Raw genomic sequence first — 22,962 nt, 5'->3', positions numbered from 1 at the left:
AATTTTGGCCAATGACGGGACAATATCCGGATGCCTTTTTTCTCGTTTTTCTCCCAAAATAACTCAATCTGAATAGTCATATAAATGGATGACAAATGCGACTATGCACTGTACCTATAGGACACAGAGGCGTGTTGATTAATTTATTGTGGAAAGAAGAGAAGCGACACACAAAATGAGGTCTTCTCGTTTAATAGTATAGATGTCAAACTCGTTCACCAAGAAATAAGGAGAGAAGGTTTCCCCTGAATTTATTATACAATAAACTAATTTTTGAAAAGCTTAATCATAACCAAAAGTTACAATATTTTCACATCCTTTGTACTCTCTTATGTCGGTTTACTCAAAAGAAGATGTCACTTTTCGGATCGAGAAGGTAATTTTTAAAAATGAAAAAAAAGTTTTCTACACAGGGCACAACATAATTAATGTCGGTTTAAAGTTCTCTCACATGAAAAAAAAAAAACCCTTCCAAAAAGCCGATGAAAACACACTTCTAAAACTAATCATATTTCACTAAAACCTGTATCCACAAAGAAATTTTAAATAACAAAAATACAGAATTCCAAGGAAAACTAAAAATGGAAAGTCCCTATCAAATGGCATAACCAAATGCTCAAACACTTTAAACAAAAGAAAAACAACTGTTATGTTTCTGACTTGGTATAGGCATATCCTATATAGAAAATAGTGGATTAAACCGGGTTTTATAGCTAGCTAAACCTCTCACATGTATGACAGTCGCATAAAATCAAATTTTATTGACATTAACGTGTGAACAAAATATACAGACAAAATAGATACAAATTTCAAAATATGGGATCACCATAACCGCAATGTAATGTGTACTCAGCATTGTTGTGCCTAGTATTAAAGAAGTATTTTCAGGACTTTTACTTTCAATGAAGTGAATTAATCAAATAATTTGTAAACGTTTTTCTTTGTTTCTCAGTATTTATATATCAGTTTGCATCGTTCGAACGAGATCTTTTTAAATAAAACCCATATGTTCTATTTAATGCAGTCAATTTGGTATTCTATGAACTGTGTATTCGTGTCATATTTCACAGTCCATATTCAACCTTTGACACTAAATATTGATAATTTCTATATTTTCCAGTCTTTTTCTTCAATTCAGATATTCTAGTCTTGTTCTTTTAGAATTGGAAATACAAAGCAAAATTTCAAAAATATTAAACAGTGTTCAATCAATCATTTTCCATTAGAAAGATCTAGGAATAGAGGATACTCTTTGTTGGAAAAGTGCTTCGGGATGAACAAAACTGGTATGTCTGAAATTTACCTATTACCAAAGTGTCAATGTCATTGTAAGTCCAACAATGCCATATCGACCATATGATCATTGTTTTTGCAACGGGTATTGTTGTGTAATCAGTGTTTCATGTTCTTTGAATACATATTTAGGAAGTTGGACAATTTCCCCTGTATTTGGTTCCCTTATCGATATTGAATAATATACATTACTTAAATCTTTTTGGTTGTTTTGTTAAAACATTTGTTATTCCAAATATAAAAAAAACCCGACTGTGCGGATAATCCTAATATCAAAAGCAACAAATAGTGAACAGAAATTAACAAAATGCGGGACTTTTAATGCACCTTCGATTTCTAAAAGTACTATCACACACACACATCTACGAATATAAGGATATTTAAAAAACAAGATTATCTACATCATATCCGGAATTTTTTCTTGAAACTGGTACAAGCAGATAACCGAAAACTTCTGCAAATAAGATAACTTCTTTTTTCGTATCATTAACATTCATAAGATAAAACCTAGCGTGGAACTGCTACCAAAACCACCAATGAAATAGAAAGAAACTGGACGGTTTACTAGTAAACGACCAGCATTAATTGTAGATGTTGTGGTGATGGCGTGACTTAACTGAATCACATTTGTTATTGCTATGTTTATTGTGAACTGGTATCCGACAATAAATTGTTGAATTTTTCAATACTTATTCTTCTTCATCTACTAACAGTAAGTTGAAACATTTGAACTGTTAACGATAAATCGATGCCTTTAAACCGGCCAAGTTCAGACGTACGTAAAAAGATGTATTTTCCTTATAAATGTGAACACATATAAATATATAACATCTTCATGCCTTATATAGCATGTACTGTAGTACGACGCTAGATTAAAACTGACGTGGAAAGGTAACATCCGGCCACCGAAAGCTTCATTTGTATGAAGCCCAGGTGGTCGTGTGGTCTAGCGGAACGGCTACAGTGCAGGCGATTTGTTGTCACGATATCTCAGTATCATGGGTTCGAATCCCGGCGAGGGAAGAACAAAACATTTGCGAAAGCAAATTTACAGATCTAACATTGTTGGTTTGATGTTTAGACGAGTTGTATATATATATATATAAAGATGTAAAAGAACGAAAAAAAAGATCTTTAAGGATAAATCATAACGAAAAGGTCCTTAATTAAATAGCAAAATCAATTGCTCTAACGAATGGAACACAACTGTCGTATTCTATTTCTATTCGATACAGAAATGTCCTTATGCAGAAATGTGGATTAAACTTGGTGTGATAAACAGCTGTCACTGTAATGAATAAATTATTGAATTTATGTTTAACAAGAAAAACAAAATGGATGCCAAATGTGGTTTATTATGTGCATTTTTATAGAGTGTTGCTTTTCGTTTTTGTCTTGATTATGCCGGGTCTCTTGCGACTGTTCAGTTTCGTTCTTTTGTGTATTCCGCCTTTTTAAAACTTACTTCTAACACTTTAGTTACAGTTCCAAACAAAAAAGACAATTAATGTTTTCGTTTTCAGTATATCATAGCAAAAGTTTATTAAACAAACCAAATGTAATACATGCTATATATTCATAAAACCAAATGTCTTGACAAAACAAGACGGTAAGTTTTATAATCACATATTTATGTCAAAAGAAAGTCTTAGATATATTATTTTTATTTGAGTTTTTATTGGCTTTTAACCAGCTGACAGTAACATGTTTTGTGATTTGTATAGATCTGAAGCAGCCCTTTTCAACTGAATTTGATACTTTGTTGTTATGGTGTGCTGTAAAACCATTGTCCGGGACCAGACACATGTATTTCAGTGGTTGTCATTGGTCCATTCTATCATAGTTGTTTTTTTGTTAATTGTTTTGTTATAAAAGAAGCCGTTAGATTTCTCGATTTAATTTTTTCATATTTTTCATGTCGGGGTCTTTCAAGCTACATCCACTCCATTTCAACTGTGGCGGATAGTTGGCTCATTAGAAATTATACCACATTACCTTATTTTTAGACACAAGCAAATCAAATATCAAAAAACGACTTATGCAGTCTACTTTCACTGGTACAGCATTTCCCGTTCGAAACAAAAAAGATATACAATGAAAAATCATGTCATACGGAAATGGATATGCTCACTTATTGAAGCCTCAATTTCTTACAAATTTAAACGTAATAATGCGTTTGATTTGACGGAAAGATATATAATTTAACTTTCGTCAGTTTTAATGCCGATGTTGTCATGATATGTCATTAAACAAAGAAAGAAATTTTGAAAAATCCAAGGCAGAAAATTGACGACCCCAAACGTTTTCTGTTGACCAATACATTTTGCATTTAAATATTTTGCAAAAGTCAGATTTCTACAGTAGATTTTAACACTTGTTCAAAGCATGAACGCGTACTCTCAATTACGGTAACACACACCCAAATGCATTATAATTTGCATTAGTCTAACTCTTAATTTTGTTCAAAAGATGAAGGCAGACGATTGATTACTAAACGTCTTTTGCAGAATATGCATTTGGACGTTTGCATTTATTAGAAATCTTCTAAAGGATCATTCTTCTTCTTGATAACTGCTTTCACTTTTGAAACAGAACCACTCTTGCTTACAAAGGCTTTTACATGCAAGTATACTGTATTTGTCTTTACCTGAAAAATAGTTATGTAGAAAGTGTTGTAATATGTTTCCAAATAAATGTTCAGAGGGAATGTATAAACTTAGTTCTAAGAAAGTTGAAATGCAGATAGTAATGCACATTGTAAGAAAAATATACTGAACAAATTTATCTTATACTTTATAAATCATAATTCGTTAATTCAAAAACATTTTAACTATGAACAACCTTTAAAAAGTAGAATTTAAAATAAGTAATGACAGTTTAAGATTCAAAACAAAGGAAATAAGAACGAAAAACTTGTAAATATTGAAAGCAGGAGAAACTCCTTAATTGATAAAAAAAATGTTTAAATATTTCAAACTAAGTATGGTAGAAAATGAAACCAGTTTGATGTTAACATGTCCTCTTTATATCATATATCAAGAAAAATTGTCTTTAACAAAATTTTCCAAAGCTTCTCTAAGTTGTTCAATCTAAACCTCCAGGATTTATACTAATGATTTTGAAGAATTATATTCCCAAACTACTATATATTATTAATTATCGAAAACAAAACACAGTATATATAAAAAATACATTGATTTCTGTTAATATGATTGAAACTACATTTAAAACTGCATTCTAAAATAAAAACCGAGCAATGGTGTGTTTTAGTGTCATTATATGGTAATTTTTATAAATTTCCTGTTGCAAACATTTGAATATTTCGAACAACTAAGATTTTCTTATCCCAGGAATAGCCGTGTTTGGCACAATGTTTTGGAATTTTGGGTCTTCAATGCTCTTCAACTTTGTACTTGTTTGACTTTATAACTAATTTGATCTGTTCGTCATTGACGAGTCTTATGTAGACGAAACGCGCGTCTGGTGTATTAAATTATAATTCTGGTACCTTTGATAACTAATTATTGTGATTCATATAATTGGTGTGGTTCAGAATAAAGATACTTGTGTTTGTATTCTATTAAAAGAGAACAAAAAGTTCAGCGCTGCTTACTTTAAACAAATATGGTGTGCCCTTTTCTAGAAACCTGTTCTCTGTAGGTTTGTATTAATATCTTTGACTTATCGTGATTCATTTAATTGGTGTCATATGGTTCGGAATTGAGATACTTATATTTGCATTTTATTACAAGAGAACAGAAAGTTCAGCGCTGCTTACCTTAAACAAAGATGTTGGTTTGTATTAATTTCTGTAACTTATCGTGATTCATATTATGGGTATCATATGGTTCTGAAAAATATACTTGTATTTGTATTTTCATTGCAAGTAAAGAACAAAAAGTTCAGCGCTGCTTACCTTTAACAAATATGTTGTTCCTTTTCTAGAAACCTCTTCTCTGTAGGAAATAATTATGAAACCTTTGTAGTCAGTTTTCATAGATTCCTCTACTTCACTTTCAAACTGAAATAGATAATATCAATCCCTTGTAGCATTTAACATTCATTATTATTCATTAATTACCTTTTTTGTTTAAATAAACCTTCATACTTCACTTACCTTATAAGTAAAAATAATGGTACGATGTTTCCGTGAGCACATATTGGTATGTTAACTTATCCTTGTGCATATATCAGTGCTACTAAAATGTTAGGATAATATTATATTGTACACAGCACTGTTTTTCTGGCATTACTTTTATAAAGTCCCTGGGGGACAAATGTACACTAAAAAAGAAACGTTTAAGAAAATAAAAAGGACTAACCAGAAAGACCTAAAATGTCTAAAGGATGTCCGTTTCTCAGTTATAAAAACAAAACTCTTTTAAAAAGACTGTAATAAATTGACGGTAATTTTCAGTTAATAAACAAAGGAACTAAGATATGCAGAAACAATGTAGGATTCGTGTCATAGTTTTGAGGTATAAGTTATTGTAAATTTGGCGGAAAAGGATTCCCTTTAGATTTTCCATACATTTGACATTGGCCCCTTATTTCTTGGTAAAACTATGAACAGATAACATGGATTTTACAAGATTTAATAATGGATGTTCAAACTTAATGTGATTAATTTGTGCTAAGTAAGGTTGGAGTAATTTTTATAGTTATGGTTTATATACCGTTTCTGTTTTACTAGTACTAATACTCGTTAAACTTTACCCTAGATAATAAAAAAGTTTTTAATAAACAAAATCAAGACTGAGAAATGGAAACAAATAGGTGGTAGGTTTGTCGGCATCTTTGAATACTAAAATGAATGTTAAAATGCATCACCTGAGTACAACTAGTTACTCATCAAAGTTATAAAGCAAAACTATTAAGGTAGAATGGTTACATATAAATCAAGACTATACTCTTTTTACAGAAAAAGAGAATAAAATGATGACATTAATTATTATACTATGAAAACCTATTGCAAACAAATAAAACATTTGAATGATAAATGTTTTACCGTCACACATCGAAATGACACAGGTATAAAATATATTCTACTTACTTGAACGGCCATTCCTGTGACTTTAGAATCTGCATTCCTTTCTGAGGAAAATTTTGAGTGAACAGACACAAAAGCAGCAAAAAGACAGAATACAATTGCGATCTTCATCTTCAGTGTTTAATTGGTGTCCTGTTGGTGGAGTTCGACGTTTATATAACGTTTAACATTTGTAACATTTGTTAATATTGAGGGCTTGAGGTGAGAAAGATGTAATTAATCTAAAAAAATCGAGGTTTGGTAATGAAATGTTATTTAATTAAAAAATCAAGCTGTTGGATTTCGCTTTGAAGTTGAAATTTAATTTAGTCTATACATTCATTAATTTGAAAAAAAAAGGAATAACAATTTGTAATGTATTTAACTCATATAAAAATACATATATTCAAACAGAGGTCATTAGATATAAAAAATCTACAAATGAAGCGCTTGTTTACGGTCTAGAATCGTTCTCTAGACAAGCCAAATCAAAACGATTTTCTTCAGTATTGCTATGATACCATCTTATTCAATATTTAAAAACTAACGATAGGAGTAACTTTTTATCGATTTATTACAAATGAGAGCAATCGATAAATTTTGGTTGTAAAAATGTGAGCACATAACAACTAGCGTATTTTCAAATTTTCATGTGTACTAATAAGATGAGTCCAACGTTGAAATACAAAATTTCTAAATGATGCCAACAATTGCAAGTACTTTTTCTTTAATCCGTTTTAACGAATTGAAGGGAAATGGAGACAACTCTTCATCCAAGTTCCAATGTGTAAAAAGTAAACAATTAGAAATACGGCATTTTCACGGAGCCTTGGCTCAAACCGAACAGCAACCAATAACGGGGCCTCATATTAATAGCGTTAAACAGTTGCTAATTTTCACCCTAACCTTTATTGTATTTTGGTCAATGAATTGGCCTCATACGCATTACTTGCACATATGGATTACTTAAGCACCGTTTTCGGATTAGCTAGATTGTATCAATAAACTCATCATAGATACCAGGACTAAATTTTGTATATACGCCAGACGCGCGTTTCGTCTACAAAAGACTCATCAGTGACGCTCGAATCCAAAAAAGTTAAAAAGGCCAAATAAAGTACGAAGTTGAAGAGCATTGAGGACCAAAATTCCTAAAAGTTTTACCAAATCCAGCTAAGGTTATCTATACCTGAGGTAGAAAATTTATCATGAAAAAAACACAGTACTTCATCTTTTTTTTTATAATGTAAGCATTGGCAAAGGTTGTCATTCACATCAGAAGCTAACCAATTTGAAACCTTTAAAGTCATATGAAACGAGTGAGTGGTGAAAAAAAATATTTATCCAATTCTTTTACCAATGCATGTATATATCATAAACTTAGTCCTCTGTGCGCGATGTTCTCATTTTTTACGCAAATATAACGTAGACTCGTCAATTTTTTTTCTCTCTGTCTGTTATGATTTAAAAAATATGGCTGCTCATTAAATGCCGTGTTTGAAGCCGAAGTTTACCGATTATCACCTTATAGTAAACAAATAACAAAAAAACATGGGTATTGAGCACGTGTTTAACATGTACAATCAGAGAATTGTTTATTTTAATGACAGATCCATGCGTATTGCGACAACCGGATTTTTACGAGGAGGGTTACGCTAAGGTCACCATGCATACGGAAAATATGTCGTCGAATTGCTTCCTGGAAGGAAGTAATTAGAAATAAGCAAACTTCTTCTAAATTTTGACAAATTAAATAATTTTCCTCAGAAAAAAGTATATGTACATAAGTTGTATAATGAAAACTATCCATTTAGTTATAAAAAAACATATGCATATTTTTTTTAATTTGAGGTTTCTTATGACTTTAAACAGACTTATTCAGAAGGTTAATTTATGATACTGTTGTCAGGTCATTAAAGATTGGATTGTTTGGAATAAGTATTGATTCACTCATAGGGACTTTGCACAATTAAACACATTATTCTAAAATCAGTTGTTGGCATGATACGTATAATGCTCTTCTTGTATAATTAATAAATGATGTTATGATCCTTAACTTCTCACGAAATGAATTGTGCTTCATTTTCATAAGATGAGGACATAACCTTTAAATAAGATTGATTGAGGTCTATAGCTGGCGTGCCAATATCTGCTAGTATTCTTTTGTAAGTATGTATTGATTACGCTTAGTTAATTTTGTTACCTTTTTTATCATCGGCCTCGGACTTCCTGAAAACTGATTTTTACTTTGTTTATTGTTGTGTGTGTGTTTATACTCATATATATATATATATATTAAATGTAGAAGGTTGATATCTCACCAAAAAAAATATGTTTAAGGTTGTCGCAAATCAGAAACCTCGGGCCTTTGTTTTATTGAATGTTTCTTTTTAAAATTATTTTGGTTCATTTATCTGTTTCAGAGTTTAGTATGACGTCCGTTTTCGCTGAACTAGTACGCACTGTTCAGAGGCTAGCTGACGCCCGCATTAGAGTGTGGGATTTTCACGTTGTGTTGAAGACCTATTGGTGACCTTTGGCTCTGTTGTCTTTTTGACAAATTCCCCGTTTTCATTCTCAATTATATGATAACTAGCTGACATACCACTAAAATCACTGAACTCCTGACCCCTAAACCCTCTTTTGTAAATATTATAAATGCAAATTTCCACTGCTACATAATTGTTTTTTTCGGCATATTCGTAATGTAAAAAAGAAGATGTGGTATGATTGCCAATGAGACAACTCCCCACAAAAGACCAAAAGGACACACAAATTAACAACTATAGGTCACCGTACGGCCTTTAACAATGATCAAATTCATACCGCATAGTCAGCTGTAAAATGGCCCGAAATGACAATGTAAAACAATTCAAACGAGAAAACTAACGGCCTAATTTATGTACAAAATGAACGAAAAACAAAGATCTAACACATAAACCAACGACAACCGCTGAATTACAGGCTCATAACTTGGGACAGAAACATGTGACTGTTATTATGTCCTTCTTGGATCAAAATTAAAAAAGAATCGTAACGTCAAAATTCATGATACAGTAACAACTAATAAGATAAGTGTCTTCTTACACTTACAAATAACTGAAACAAAAAAATATGGTACAGCACATCGTGATAATTGAATTTAAGGACAATACTTTAATGAATTAAGGTTTATTACCTATCATATTTGAACACTTTAAATAAAACAGATATTGATAAGCTTATCATTATGTACAAACAATCTTAGAGTACAAAAAAAATCATAAAAATATACAACTAACTATGCAATTTACATCATATTGATAGCTATACACGAGTAACAAAGTAATTGGGCAATTGTTGCTGTTTTATTTTTCAATACTCTTTTGATAACCTTGAAAAATACTATATTTGATAATAATAATGATAATTCATTATTATCTGTTTATATGCCTGCGCTAAATGCCTGCGGTAACTTTTGAATTAAAAACTATATTTCATTTGCCCTTGTGGCATTTGTTCTCATAAATAGTATTGAAGGTTATGAATATAAGCATGTTTTAGTCATCTAGGTCGTAATCAAATATACAGAAAAGTTTTTTATTCTCTGTTTGTGCTTTTTTGTTACTTTCAAATATCTATGCGATCTTAATTGTATGTGATCAGAACAATATATTTGCAATATCAAGTTCTTTATTCTTTCTAACCTCCTAAACCACTCTGAAAGTTGGTACTACATTTTAATACACTTTGTCTTCCGTCATTCTGTCCGCCCACCCCTCTATTCACCCAACAAAGTTTCCGGTACACTCTTTTTTCCAAAATTCTAAACCGACTGAACTCACTTTCCCTGCAGCTTGATAGTTACGAGGTAGAACGTGTGAACAAATTTCGGATCCAGCAAATACCTACTTTTTATTTGTCGAAACTTTGAAATTTCTTAAATGGACTTGTTGGCGTCACCAAGATTTTTATGCTACTTATCAGGTTGACTTCAAATTGGGTCATCAAACCAGATCAATCTAAAGTAGGTTGTTAGATAGTTTTCATAGGTACTATTTTTGAATATATTACGCCAGACGCGCGTTTCGTCTACATAAGATTTATCAGTGTCGCTCAGATCAAAATAGGTATAAAGCCAAAAAAGTACCAAGTTGAAGAGTATTGAGGACCCACAATTCCAAAAACTGTGCCAAATACGACTAAAGTAATCTATGCTTGGGATTTGAAAATCCTTAGTTTTTCGAAAAAATCATACTTTTGTAAACAGGACATTTACAAAAATGACCATACAATTGATATTCATGTCAACACCGAAGTGCTGACTATCGGACTACTGAAACCATCGGGGAAGGAACATCCATCAGCAGTGGCATCGACCCAGTGGCGAAACTTGACACTTTGTAAAAAAAATCAAAATAAGTGTAATGAATGATAAGCAGTGTATGAAAATTAACTTTGCAGTTGATACTGTTAAACACTCAAAGTTTCTAGGCAGCGGAACATATTTCGTGGTAGTTAAATGAACAATATGTAAAATGTAGGGAAAAAGTAAAATCACAAAAATACTGAACTTAGAGGAAAATCAATTCGAAAGTCCATAATCACATGGCAAAATCAAATAACAAAACGCATCAAAAAAGGAATGGACAAGAACTGTCATATTCCTGACTTGGTACAGGGATTTCCAAATGTAGAAAATGGTGGATTAAACCTGGTTTTATAGCGCTAACCTCTCACTTTGACGACAGTCTCATCAAATTCCGTTATATTTACATTGATGCGTTAACTAAAAAGACACAATAAATAAAATAGTCAGAATATGGGTACATAAGTTATCATCGTATAACAATTTTAAAAGGAACAATTTAACAGAACACATAAACATCTATCTACAAACACATTCATTGATTTGTGTGTCTGACGTCAGAAAATTGTATACGTCACATAGATTTGTCTTTCAATGTGCATGCAAACAATTTTAAAATTTACCTAGGCAATGTTAGCATACAGGGTTAAAAAATCAAAAGTATGTAAGAATAAATTTCAGAAATAGACCAAGATTTAAACTAGTCCAAAAGTTATATATAGAATTTATCAGAACCGACAAATAGTTAATTCCACTACGCGATTGAATGATTTTGACGTTTGTGGTTCAACGAATATTGTAATTCATAATAGAAATATATCATAATGACATAAAATAGAACAATATCATACTGACGGGATCTTTTAAAGTACAGATTCACGTTATAAGAACCAAAGAAATACAAAAAGTCGCATATACAAAACACACCACCAAAAAACGTAAGACAATACAAACACATTGCGAGATGTTTAAGCACCGAGCCACGTCAAACGAATATCACATAAAACCATTCAACAGCAAAAGTAATATTAATAATAGAACAAAGACAAACCAAAGAACTATAAAACACGTTGTTAAGATGATAAACAACATCAGTACGCAGAACCTACACATCAAGACCATCGTGTATTATCTGTGAAGTTGACACGGAATATTTATCAACAAGGTCTTGGTACCTTCCGATGAACTTTTTTAGAAAAAGAACGAGACGTTCTTTGACATACCCCTGGTTCACCAACTTTCTACTCAGACACTGATGACGTTTTACAAAGTCTGAGTATGAGCTGCAAGCTCTTGAATATCGAATAAGTTGGGAAATATATATCCCATATGCAGCTGAAGTTGGTATATTGCTACTAAGGTGGGGGAAATTTATAATTTCAAAATTAAAATCGTCTCGTTTGTCATATATTCTGGTACTGAGATGACTGTGTAAGTCAAATTCGAGATATAAGTCTAAGAATGAAGCGGAGGAAACCGTGTCTGTTGTTTCTTTAATCTCTAGTCCTGGGGGATATATTAATGGAACCCAAACAGAAAAGTTCGGATTGTTTAAGGAAAGAACAACATCAATATATCTGAAAGTGAAATTAAATAATCTGGCTTCTTTGATCCTCTTGGTTTTGACAAGTGTCTGGAGGAACTCCGATTCATATGAAAATAAGAAGAGATCGGCAAGAAGAGGCGCACAGTTTGACTTATACATTTATTACAAAAGTGTGGAGATTACATATTGCAATACAATTCCACAAATAATGTTCGAAAGCATATATAAACATTTAAATTTATTCACTCAGTAATGTACACTTTGTTGTTGATCTTTTTAAGGTAACAATACAGTCCGCCTTTTCAGTTTTTAAAAATTAGTTTCCCCAAAACTTCTTATTGTTTTGTTTGAAATCTTTAAGGTTGTACTTAAATGAGGTTAAGGAATTTTTGTCAAATGTTTGGAGTATTGTTTTTTACTACTTAACAGGGTAAAAAAAATAACCCGAAACTCATGTTTCTTTTCAAAAAAGACTTCAATATGTCATAAAAGGTCGTGATACCTAAATTATAAACAAAGCGAATATAAGGTTTAAGTCCGATTAAGCCTTTCCCGCCATTTAAAAAAATAATAAATATCACTTAAAGCAGCTATATAGCCTATCATTATTTTTCGCTCTTTTTGTACCTCTTCTATTATTTTATTTATTCTAAAATCTAGATTTTTAAAATTTTACCTAAGGATATTCTTAATTCATTTTAAAGCTGAAATATTATCCTATCTTAATCTTTCCATAAAATTATTTTTGGTATAAATGATTAAAAAAATGTATTTATCATTAACTGCAAAAAAAGTGCACCCCAACATAATTCTATCAATGAAATAATATTTTTGATTCTATATCTAAAAAGAGATAAATGGAACTGTGAAATTACACATAAACTTAAAACTATGCAGTAAAAGATATTTTCATACTACCTATGTCCTCTACAAAATAGAACAGTTGCTTTTATAGTACAAGTAAAAAAGTACTAATATCCATGTGATTTGTCTAGAATGAGGATTGTTGCTGATTTCCGATTCAGATAAACATTATATTGCCTTAGTAATATAAAAATAAGGCGATGAGGTATGATTGCCAATAAGTAATCTATCCACCAAAGTTCAAATAAAAAGGATGTTAGCAATTCTAGGCAATTGTACAGCCTTCAACAATGAGGCGAAAAAGCTGTATAGTCAGCTATAAAAGTCCCTGACATGAAAAATATAAAGCAATTCAATTGACAAAAATTGCTGGCTAATTTATAAAAAAACAACAAATATGACAGACATTGATCTACGGGCTCCTGACTTGGGATAGGCACATACAGAAATGGTGGAGTGAAACATGCTCGTGAGCACTCAAGCCTCACCTAAATGGAGACAGTGATGATACTCAGACCAATACATAGAAAGAAAAACATCAAACAAAAACAGACCGGACATTGCAGGGAATTTATTCAGACTTTATCCATAAAAACAAAAAGGACACTAAGTACATTATCTGGGAATGCTCGAAGTAGCTGACAGCTAGTTGTAACCAAAAGCTACTCTTACACATTTATATCGACCTATATGTGCTTTCACTTTAGTTTTAATCATGTCCATTATGTTGATGTTTTTATTTACAAATAATTTACTCCCTGTTTTTGACATCAAAATGCCTCTTGAAGTTAAAAAAAATGTCCAGATAGTTATAAAAAAAAAAAAACACAAAGGGGAAAGGTTTCTCTGGAACAAGGCAAAAAATCGGATCTTAAATGAATACGCGATTTGATATTCCGACGATAAACAGTTTAAAACAATTGACAAGAGACCAAATCGGCAAACAAATTAAACTGCTTCTGCAAAGTCAACTAGTGCACAATAAAGTTACTTATTTTTCTCTTCATCAACTCATATAGAATATGTATACCAAATGTACTACCCACTGTGCAATAACCTTTCATAATTAATTTAACTCATCATTCAAATTGTGTACAGCAGACGCTCCTGGTTAGCCTGCCTGGTTCTGCATACTAAACAAAATTTACTTATCCTAAATGAAAATAAAATGAACCGATGCTTATACAACTGAATACCAATTGATATTGACCTATCAATAGTGGTTTCACATTTATCCCAGCAAGTGAACTAAGTAAAAAGTTCAAAGTCAATAATCATGACTGAGGTAGACGGGATAAATAACGAAGTGCAAATAATAATACTATTTACAAAATACCATTGTGTAACTACTTATAGTTGCCCTTAAACTGACCTTATCACAAAATTATACAATGATAACGACGACGTTCCTCCAGAAACAGCGCGCCTCAGACCCATATAAAGATAAATCCAGAAAATCGCATCGTAAGTTTGTTGATTTTATTTCGGATGTACACAATTAATAGTGTTATTTTGAATTAAAAGAACTTGGTATAAACTAATGCTGAATGACTGGTAGTCTTCGAATGTATTACAAACGCAGTAATGAGTTTGTTTTTACTGAAATGCTTTATAAAAAAATAACCAACTTTATTTTTATTTTCCGATTATAAATAACAGAAAAATTGCAAGATTTTCCTTAGTGACTTAAATTTAAAAAAAAAAATAATATATATTTTTTCAATTTATCAACGTAAAATGTACGCAAAATAAGGATCCGACTCCCTGAGACAAAGTTGACCTTAGAGTAATTTGCCTAGTCTCTTAGTCTCTCTCTAGTTTACTGCTCGTCGAGTGTTGAGGTCTGATTCATCCTTGCATCCAAAATGAAGGGTTTGAGCATGTATAATGGGTTACTTATGATTATTAATTAAGTGCACTGTATAGAAGAGTTTAATGTTTTTCTATATACTAACTGGTAGGAGCAGTGATTGAATACTGCTAATAATAAGATTTGAGTGCGAAAATACAAATCGTTGCCATGGTAACGGACACTCTTATTTCTGGTAGTTAAGTGTTATAAAAGCTTTCAAAACTCGGCTAAATCACTACTTTTCTAATAACGTTTATACGATAAATTGATATAACTTGGTTTAAAATTCACTGTAGTTCAGATGCAGTGAACTTAACCATGTTAACGTGTAGATTGTTTTAAATTAAGTATGCTACTCATGCATATTTTTTACTTATCTGAATCATAGAAATTTGTGAAACTATCAAATTTTCTCGTGTGTGTTTCTCTGAGAAGTGCAAATGTCTACCGCATAGCTCTTATTGTAGTAATTAGTTTTGAATATTATTTTAACAAGATAAATGAAATATTGCTTGGGACTCTGTTTAATTTTATCGACATAGCAACATATATTTTTTTCTTGGAAACGAACTTATTATTTGTAGAATTCTGAAGTTTAAAAACTTTAATGTCCTAAATTGTTTCCAAACCTTAGAGAAAATGCATAGAAATATATAAATTCTGACGGTATTTTTTCATCGTCAAGTATTTTTTACCATGGAAACAATTCTACTTATAACATCATCCATTCAAAAGATATATAAATGGAATTTCATGTAAGATAACTACATATGTTGTAAGCTGAATGGAGAATGTAACTGTATGTTATTCTTTGTTTCTTGTCTGTGCTTTTTGAGAAGATGAAATAAAATTGAACCTTGTTAGGAAAATTGCTGCAGCGTTCGGTCGTATTTTGTATCACAAAAAAGTTAACAGTTGATGGACTTCATAGGATAGCAATAGCCAACCCTAGGCAAGGTCCGTCTAATCATTGTACTTTGTAATAAAATGTCCTTTACAAGTTGTAAGAAATTAAAAAATGTGGGCACAATTCTCAATTTCCTAGGGCAATATCTCTCACAAATGTTATCCAATCAGAGAGAATCTGGAACTTGATCAATAACTTACAATCTTAGGCTTGCATACAGTAAAATATATAATCATTTTGTCGGAGCATTTCCAGACAAAAACACGAGAAAATATCAAAATGATGGGTTTAAGCTTTCCTGGTAAAGGTGATTTAAGCAAATAGGACGCAGTGGAACATTAGAAGAGATTTTAGATATTAAAGACAGATAATTAAAAACGCCAAACATTTTCCTTTGAAAAATAATTGACATCAAAATAATACTCCGTCAGGTTTTCTACAACATTACAAATATCCGAAATATAAAAAAAGTAATTATGCAATAAACCAAATGCATTATCATTTGCATCATTTCAAGTATCAACCTTGTTGTAATAAAAAAAGACAGATGATTGATAATCCGAAGTCTAACATCAAAATATGCTTTTCGACATCTGAATTTATTAGAAATCTTCTAAACGATCATTTTTCTTCTTTAGAACCGCTTTAACTGCCGAAACAGTACCGCTCGTGCTCACAAAGGCTTTTACATGCAAGTATACTTTTTTTGTCTTTACCTGAAAAATAGGAAAGTAGAACATTCTGTATTATCTTATCAAATAAATGTTCAGGAATAATATAGTAACTCCCTTCTAAAGAAGTCTGCCTTGCATATGTAAATGAGCATTCCCAAAAAAGAAGCTGGACAAGATCTGAAAATTTTTCACCAAATATCTTAGTTGAAACAGAAATGATTTAAAACACATTAAAACCCCTTTCTATATAGTGCTGAAAGGTGTGAGCGTGTACAAAAGTTACAGGTTGCTCTTGAGATGAACATACTATCGGTATGCAAAAACATTAAAAGAATAAAAGAAAAAGTCTGTGTATACGAACTCTACCGTTATACCTATAAGTTATATAAAGATATAGATGTATAGAATCGTAAGTCATTTACAGTCTTAATTCGAACTTTGTGTGCGGATTTAGTTCCTAGCATTGTATATGAGTTTCATAACAATAAGATGTGGAAACGAAACTGTCAATGGTATTACGTTATGCCCCTCTTTCCTACGGCGGGGCATAAAACAAATATGGCAAACAGTTACCAACGACACCACTGAATTAATAGCTTTTGAATGAAATGTCATGTGAGCTGTTGAAAATATTTACAATTTTCCAATTTATAAAGGTGGCATTACTTGAGAACAGTCACTGACTCACTCCCAAAAAATCCAAAATCTGTCTGCGTATTTGGGTTCTCAGTATTAAGTGTCATATAATTTGGATGAGGACAATAAAGTTAGACATGTGAGTGTGTGGATAAGAAACGACTGTCGATCAAGGGTCACACTAAATTCACCAGTTGACTACGGCATGGGAATAAAAACACATATGTCAGACAGCAACAAACGATAATCATTGAATTAATGGCTCCGAACTAAACTGCCATATGAGCTTTCCGCTGTGGTTAACTTAAATATAAGTTCAACAAATATTGCAACATGGTTGAAATCGCCAATTGACCCTTAGATGAGTAATTGACCCTTAAGGTGTAACAGCACTTATTCGACCCCAGTCAGAAAGCACATTGTCATACCAGAAATTAGTACATATTTCACACAAAAAAGTTCCTACGCATTTGTTTACCATTCAATATTTGTGGAATAATTTGTTAATTGTGGTATCAAATGAAAGTTAAATTGTTGGTGTTTATTGTAGACATCTTTTGACTTATGCTTTTAAATGAAAATAGTTGCATGAAATTTAAAAAGAAGGGTACATTTATCATGTTTGTCAGATCTGAAGTTCCTGTTTCGGTAAAACCGAAGTTTAGGGAACCATTTGTCTCCTATATGCAATTAAAGGTATTTTGACTTTATTCAGTATAATACACCATATGGTGTTGTTTTGACCTGGAATGATCGTCGCTTTATTTGAACTTAGGACAAAAGAGCTGTTTATATAAAAAAAAGTAGATGTGGTATGATTGGCGATGAGACAACTATTCAGAAGTGACCAAATGACACAGAAATGTGCCTGCTTCGGAGAAAAAAATAGTGGTGTCCTTTTTAAAGATGATATTACCCATTGCAGATACCATCATTTATATACGAAAAATGCAAGTTTGTATTTTCTTTTTCTTATTTTCTTTTCATGATTTCATGATTCCTATTATGTGTACATTATGATTATGTATAAAGGTGCTTGTGTTTGCTTTTTTTTTTATTACGACAAAACGAAATTCACCGTTTCTTACCTTAAGCAAATACTTTGTTCCTCTTCGAGATACCTCTTCTCTGTAGGAAATAATTATGAAGCCGTGGTACTGAGTTCCCATCGCACTCTCTACTTCACCTTCTACCTAAAAAAAATGATTTGAAGCCGTTGTCAAATTTTATATATTTTCTTTTTATATCTATGAAAAAAAATTGTTCTTATTTACAAAAAAACAAAGTAATAAGGACATAAAGGTCAAGTTTTGGTCTAAGAATATTATTTTGTATAGGTATTTCAAAGGCCAAGGTACGATGAGGCCTGTTTTTGGCCCCCCTATTTTCTCATTTTTCAAATTCTGTTTGGGAAAGCTACCTATCACGTTAAAAATATGTGGGTTAAGTGATATGCCTTAATTTTGAAGTTTGTTTGGCTGAACTTCAAAACCATTAATTTTCAGAAAATGGGTGAGGTTAGGGGGTTAAAGGGCATAAAAAACGCCAAAAGAAGGAAAAATTACGATTTTTGGTCATTGTTTCTTAAAATTTAATAGGGTGCGCCTACCTGACCCAGAGAAATTTACGTCGATTTAGACAGCAAAAAAACAGTGCTTATGACATTCGAATAAAAAATCCTGGGTCACGTTGGTGCAGGCACTTAAAAACTTAAAAAAAATGTTGTACAAAACACCTGAAAAGTGAAAAATAATTGCAATATTTGAATAATAACAGAAAGTTTACCCCCTCACCTCACCCAGTTGCTAAAATTATTGGTTTTAAAGTTCATTCTAACAAGCTTCAAGCATTAGGGAATATTTCAACATAATAAGTAGCTTTCAACAACAGAATTTGAAAAATGAGAAAATAGGGGGGCCAAAAACAGGCCTTATCGTACCTTGTCCTTTGTTTGGAAATGCATAAAATCAAAACATATCAATGAATTTCGTCAGATGTTTGATGAAATAACATCACACTTTTTGTGTTCGGGGGTGTTTGAGTTCACTTTCATGTTATTAAAACGCATGAAACAAACATATTTGATACATAATCTCGATTTAGATTCTATCATTTTTTATTGAGGATAATTTGATAATATTTGAAATTCAAAGTACTGAAAAATATGTGGGTTAAGTGATATGCCTTTGTTATGAGTCTTAACAACATAATAGATGTGGTTGAATAACAAATGTTTACTAAATACTTTGACAACAGACTTTACACCTGGATCTTAAAAATGCATTATCCTTAATTACTTTATTTTTTGTGTGTGATATTTAAGATAATCAGTCTTCAACCTCTGCACATTTTTACTGTTTTGCCTGTAACGAGTAAGACACATGGCAGGTGTTATTAAATAGTCCGTTTCTATGTATGCTGGCGTTTGTTTTGGTGGCAGTTCAGTGTAACTGTTGTTTCGTTATTCTACTTTCTTAAATTTAATGTGTTTCCCTCAGTTTTGGTTTGTGACCCGACTTTCATTCAGTTAAATCAAGTTATGACTATTGAACAGTGGTATACTTCTATTGCCTGTGTTTATTCTACTCTTTCACGAAATATCAAATTATTTTTTTTCAAAATTCTTTTTGAACTTTCGAAAATCACCCTTGACAACGGATCATACAATAGTTTTAAGTTAACTAAATGCAAAAAAGTACATTGAATGATTCTAAATAAATTGCAAATACAATTGTTTTTAAAATATAACTGTCACAATAACGAGGGTCATTGATTTGTTTGTGAATATATATATATAGGTTTTAAAGAGCTAAATTGGAAGAACGTCATTTCTACTATGGCTTAAAATTTTACGATTGCACAATATTAGTTGAAGTAATAGAGAGATAAGCATAAAGAAGTAGAATCCTGACTGAAAGTTTTAGTTAATACATTATTCACCACTAGATTACTGTATACCATTAATTACACAAAAGTTACCAAATCGATTAATGTTTAGGAAACGAATATTTTTAAACGGTTTGAAAGTATATAAGTCAAACATCACGAAAATAATAAAAAAATGAATAAATATATTAAAACAAAAACATAATTAAAATGCTAAGGAGCAAATTTTACGAATATGAACCCAGTAAAGGAACTCGATGATTGAGTGTCAAGTATAGTTAATAGTGTAATACCACCATTGATTTCCCCCTATTAGTGTTTTAAAAAAATGTGCAGAATTAATCTTTGTTTCAAATAAAGAAATACTTGGCATGAAAAAAAAGAAAAAAATTCACATAACATTTCATTGCATATAAGAAAATAACCATCACTGAAAGTTAACCAATCAAATGTATCCCCTTATTTTATTTGTGTACAAGGTTTATTCACCATGTAACCTTTAGATTATAAAACATTCTATAGAAATCCCAAATAAAAAATAATGGTGCTTTGAATACCCAAGACATATGTTTATGACACAGAAATGTTTTACTGCAATAAAATGTAGGATTAATTACCTTCAACTGTCAAGTTCAAGGGAATATTTTATTTCGACCTATTTTCGTATACAACCAGATGTGACGTACCATGATTTGGTGGTATTACACCTGAACGTTAAAAAATAATGGAGAATAATTCTTTTTCTACACATTGCATTCTTCGAGTTACTAATTTGTTTGTGGTGCATAAGTCCCATGGAGAATGTTAAATAATGAATGTCAGCTCCTGTTCCAAAACATGTCACCGGAACATAACAACTAAAATGGATGTTGTGCATGCCAGCATTGTTACAGATAAAGCAGGTTTATCTTTATTTTAAAGTACAAGTACAAAGAGATGAAGTATTGTATGATAGTAAAATTCACCAATTTCATCAAATTTTATTTTCTGTCATTTGATTACAAAAATTTAAAATATTATAAAAAATATGATAATTAATTACAATACTATGTAAACCAAATAAAATCATAACGTGTTAATATTTTTTAATAACATAAATTCTACTCACTTTAACAGCCAATGCTTTGACTTTGGAATCTGCTTTCCTCATGGAAGAATATGCTGCCTGAACAGTCACAACAGCAGCCAAGAGACAGAATACAATAGCGATCTTCATCTTTAGTGTTTAATTGGTGTCCTGTTGCTGGAGTTGGACATTTATATAGCTGTCCAAAAGTTCAAAACTTGTTAATATAACGTGCTTCAGGTTATAAAATTGTTATTAAACTGAGAAAAAAACAAGCTGTTGTATTGCAAAATTCGTTTTTATTAAAAAAATTTGCTTTAAGGTTTAAATTATTTTAATACATAAATCATTGAATTGAAAAAAGGCTTGACCATGAAATATTTATAGAATAACTAATTGAAGAATTCAAATAGAGAAACATATACAACGAGTGACCGAACAACACATTAGTGTACGTAGCTCATGACTTAATTACATTTGATTTCTAAATTCGAATATAAAAAGTCTATACATTTAAAGGGTTTTAACAAACCTATAATCTCTGGCAAATAGTTGATATGTTCAGCGTTACACTACAGAATAAGGAGGCATTCCACAAAATTTCACACTTTGGGAAAAAGAAAAATTCTAAAAAATCAAAAATATTTCCCCTAGTAATGCAACGGTGCTCATTGTATTCAACATTCATTACTTTATAAAAATAGACATAACTTTTTTCTATCGATATATTACAAATAAGGAAAACAAATTAATTTCAAATAATGATTTCCTTATAGAATATGAGAGTATCGTCAAAATTTCCCGCGTTCTTAATGAAACAGTACATTTCTATTTGACGTAAGAAGCCTCTACATGTTTTTTTATTCTTCTCTACGAATTAAGAGACACAAGGTGAATTATATGGTTGATGTTGATTATGTTTTTCTCATACACATTACTTGTCGCTATGGATAATAAAGAAAACTTTCACACTGTTAAAAAATGGGCTGGCCGAACTGTAAACTGCCACGTATATATCAGTAGAGTATTGCGGAGCACGTACTGATAAACAGTATGTGTCGAAGCTGGAGACGGAGATGTGATACTAGTAGCAGTCGTTTTACATTTATGATGTTATTTAGAAGAATGTTATCATTGTCTTATAGGAACATGGAATTTTGTTAAACAAAAAAAAAAACCCCAAACAAAATAAAAAAACAAAACAAAACCAAACCAAAAGACCAATGCAATATCATAAAATTGACAGAGAATAAAATGATGATATACACTGTAAAAGATTGTTATAAAAATTTCTTATGATAATTCTTGTAATCGGATTTGTTACTTTTGGAGCTTCCACTCGATGCTGGTTTTTTTGTCGTAAAATAGGAAAATATAGTGCTTTTATCGCAGAGCAATTGAGGAATATTAGTTATTTTCTCCTATGCTGTTTTTTGTAATATATGTCTGCGGACATCCTAAAAAGATGATTGTAATTATGTTCCTTCAAAAGAGTCAAGACGAACTAGATACTTAAAAACAACAAAACCTATTAAAAAACCCACCATAAATAGTTATCAAAGGTACCAGGATTATAATTTAGTACGCCAGACGCGCGTTTCGTCTACATAAGACTCATCAGTGACGCTCATATCAAAATATTTATAAAGCCAAACTAGTACAAAGTTGAAGAGCATTGAGGATCCAAAATTCCAAAAAGTTTTTCCAAATACAGCTAAGGTAATCTATGCCTGGGATAAGAAAATCCTTAGTTTTTCGAAAATTTCAAAGTTTTGTAAACAGGAAATTTATAAAAATGACCACATTATTGATATTCATGTCAACACCGAAGTGTTGACTACTGGGCTGGTGATACCCTCGG

The 22,962-nt window shown here is 31.3% G+C and overlaps 3 protein-coding genes across 3 annotated transcripts in view; all 3 read right to left on the bottom strand.

Moving 5' to 3' along the window:
• LOC143048243 (superoxide dismutase [Mn], mitochondrial-like) overlaps positions 1–22,962 on the bottom strand; it is a 368,265-nt gene that overhangs the window by 100,611 nt on the left and 244,692 nt on the right. The window lies entirely within an intron of this gene.
• On the bottom strand, positions 3,781–6,660 carry LOC143048237 (uncharacterized). Its single transcript, XM_076221794.1, has 3 exons — positions 6,347–6,660; positions 5,210–5,314; positions 3,781–3,940 (listed from the first exon to the last, which is right to left on the bottom strand). Exons 1-3 carry the CDS (start codon positions 6,452–6,454, stop codon positions 3,827–3,829), a joined length of 327 nt encoding a protein of 108 aa, XP_076077909.1. The 5' UTR covers positions 6,455–6,660; the 3' UTR covers positions 3,781–3,826.
• LOC143049311 (cystatin-A2-like) lies at positions 16,423–21,336 on the bottom strand. Its single transcript, XM_076222986.1, has 3 exons — positions 21,144–21,336; positions 18,238–18,342; positions 16,423–16,555 (listed from the first exon to the last, which is right to left on the bottom strand). Exons 1-3 carry the CDS (start codon positions 21,249–21,251, stop codon positions 16,442–16,444), a joined length of 327 nt encoding a protein of 108 aa, XP_076079101.1. The 5' UTR covers positions 21,252–21,336; the 3' UTR covers positions 16,423–16,441.

Source organism: Mytilus galloprovincialis, chromosome 10, assembly GCF_965363235.1.
Source record: "Mytilus galloprovincialis chromosome 10, xbMytGall1.hap1.1, whole genome shotgun sequence".
NCBI lineage: Eukaryota > Metazoa > Mollusca > Bivalvia > Mytilida > Mytilidae > Mytilus > Mytilus galloprovincialis.
The sequence above is the reverse complement of the archived record's forward strand: the minus strand, read 5'-3'. Positions and strand labels throughout refer to the sequence as shown.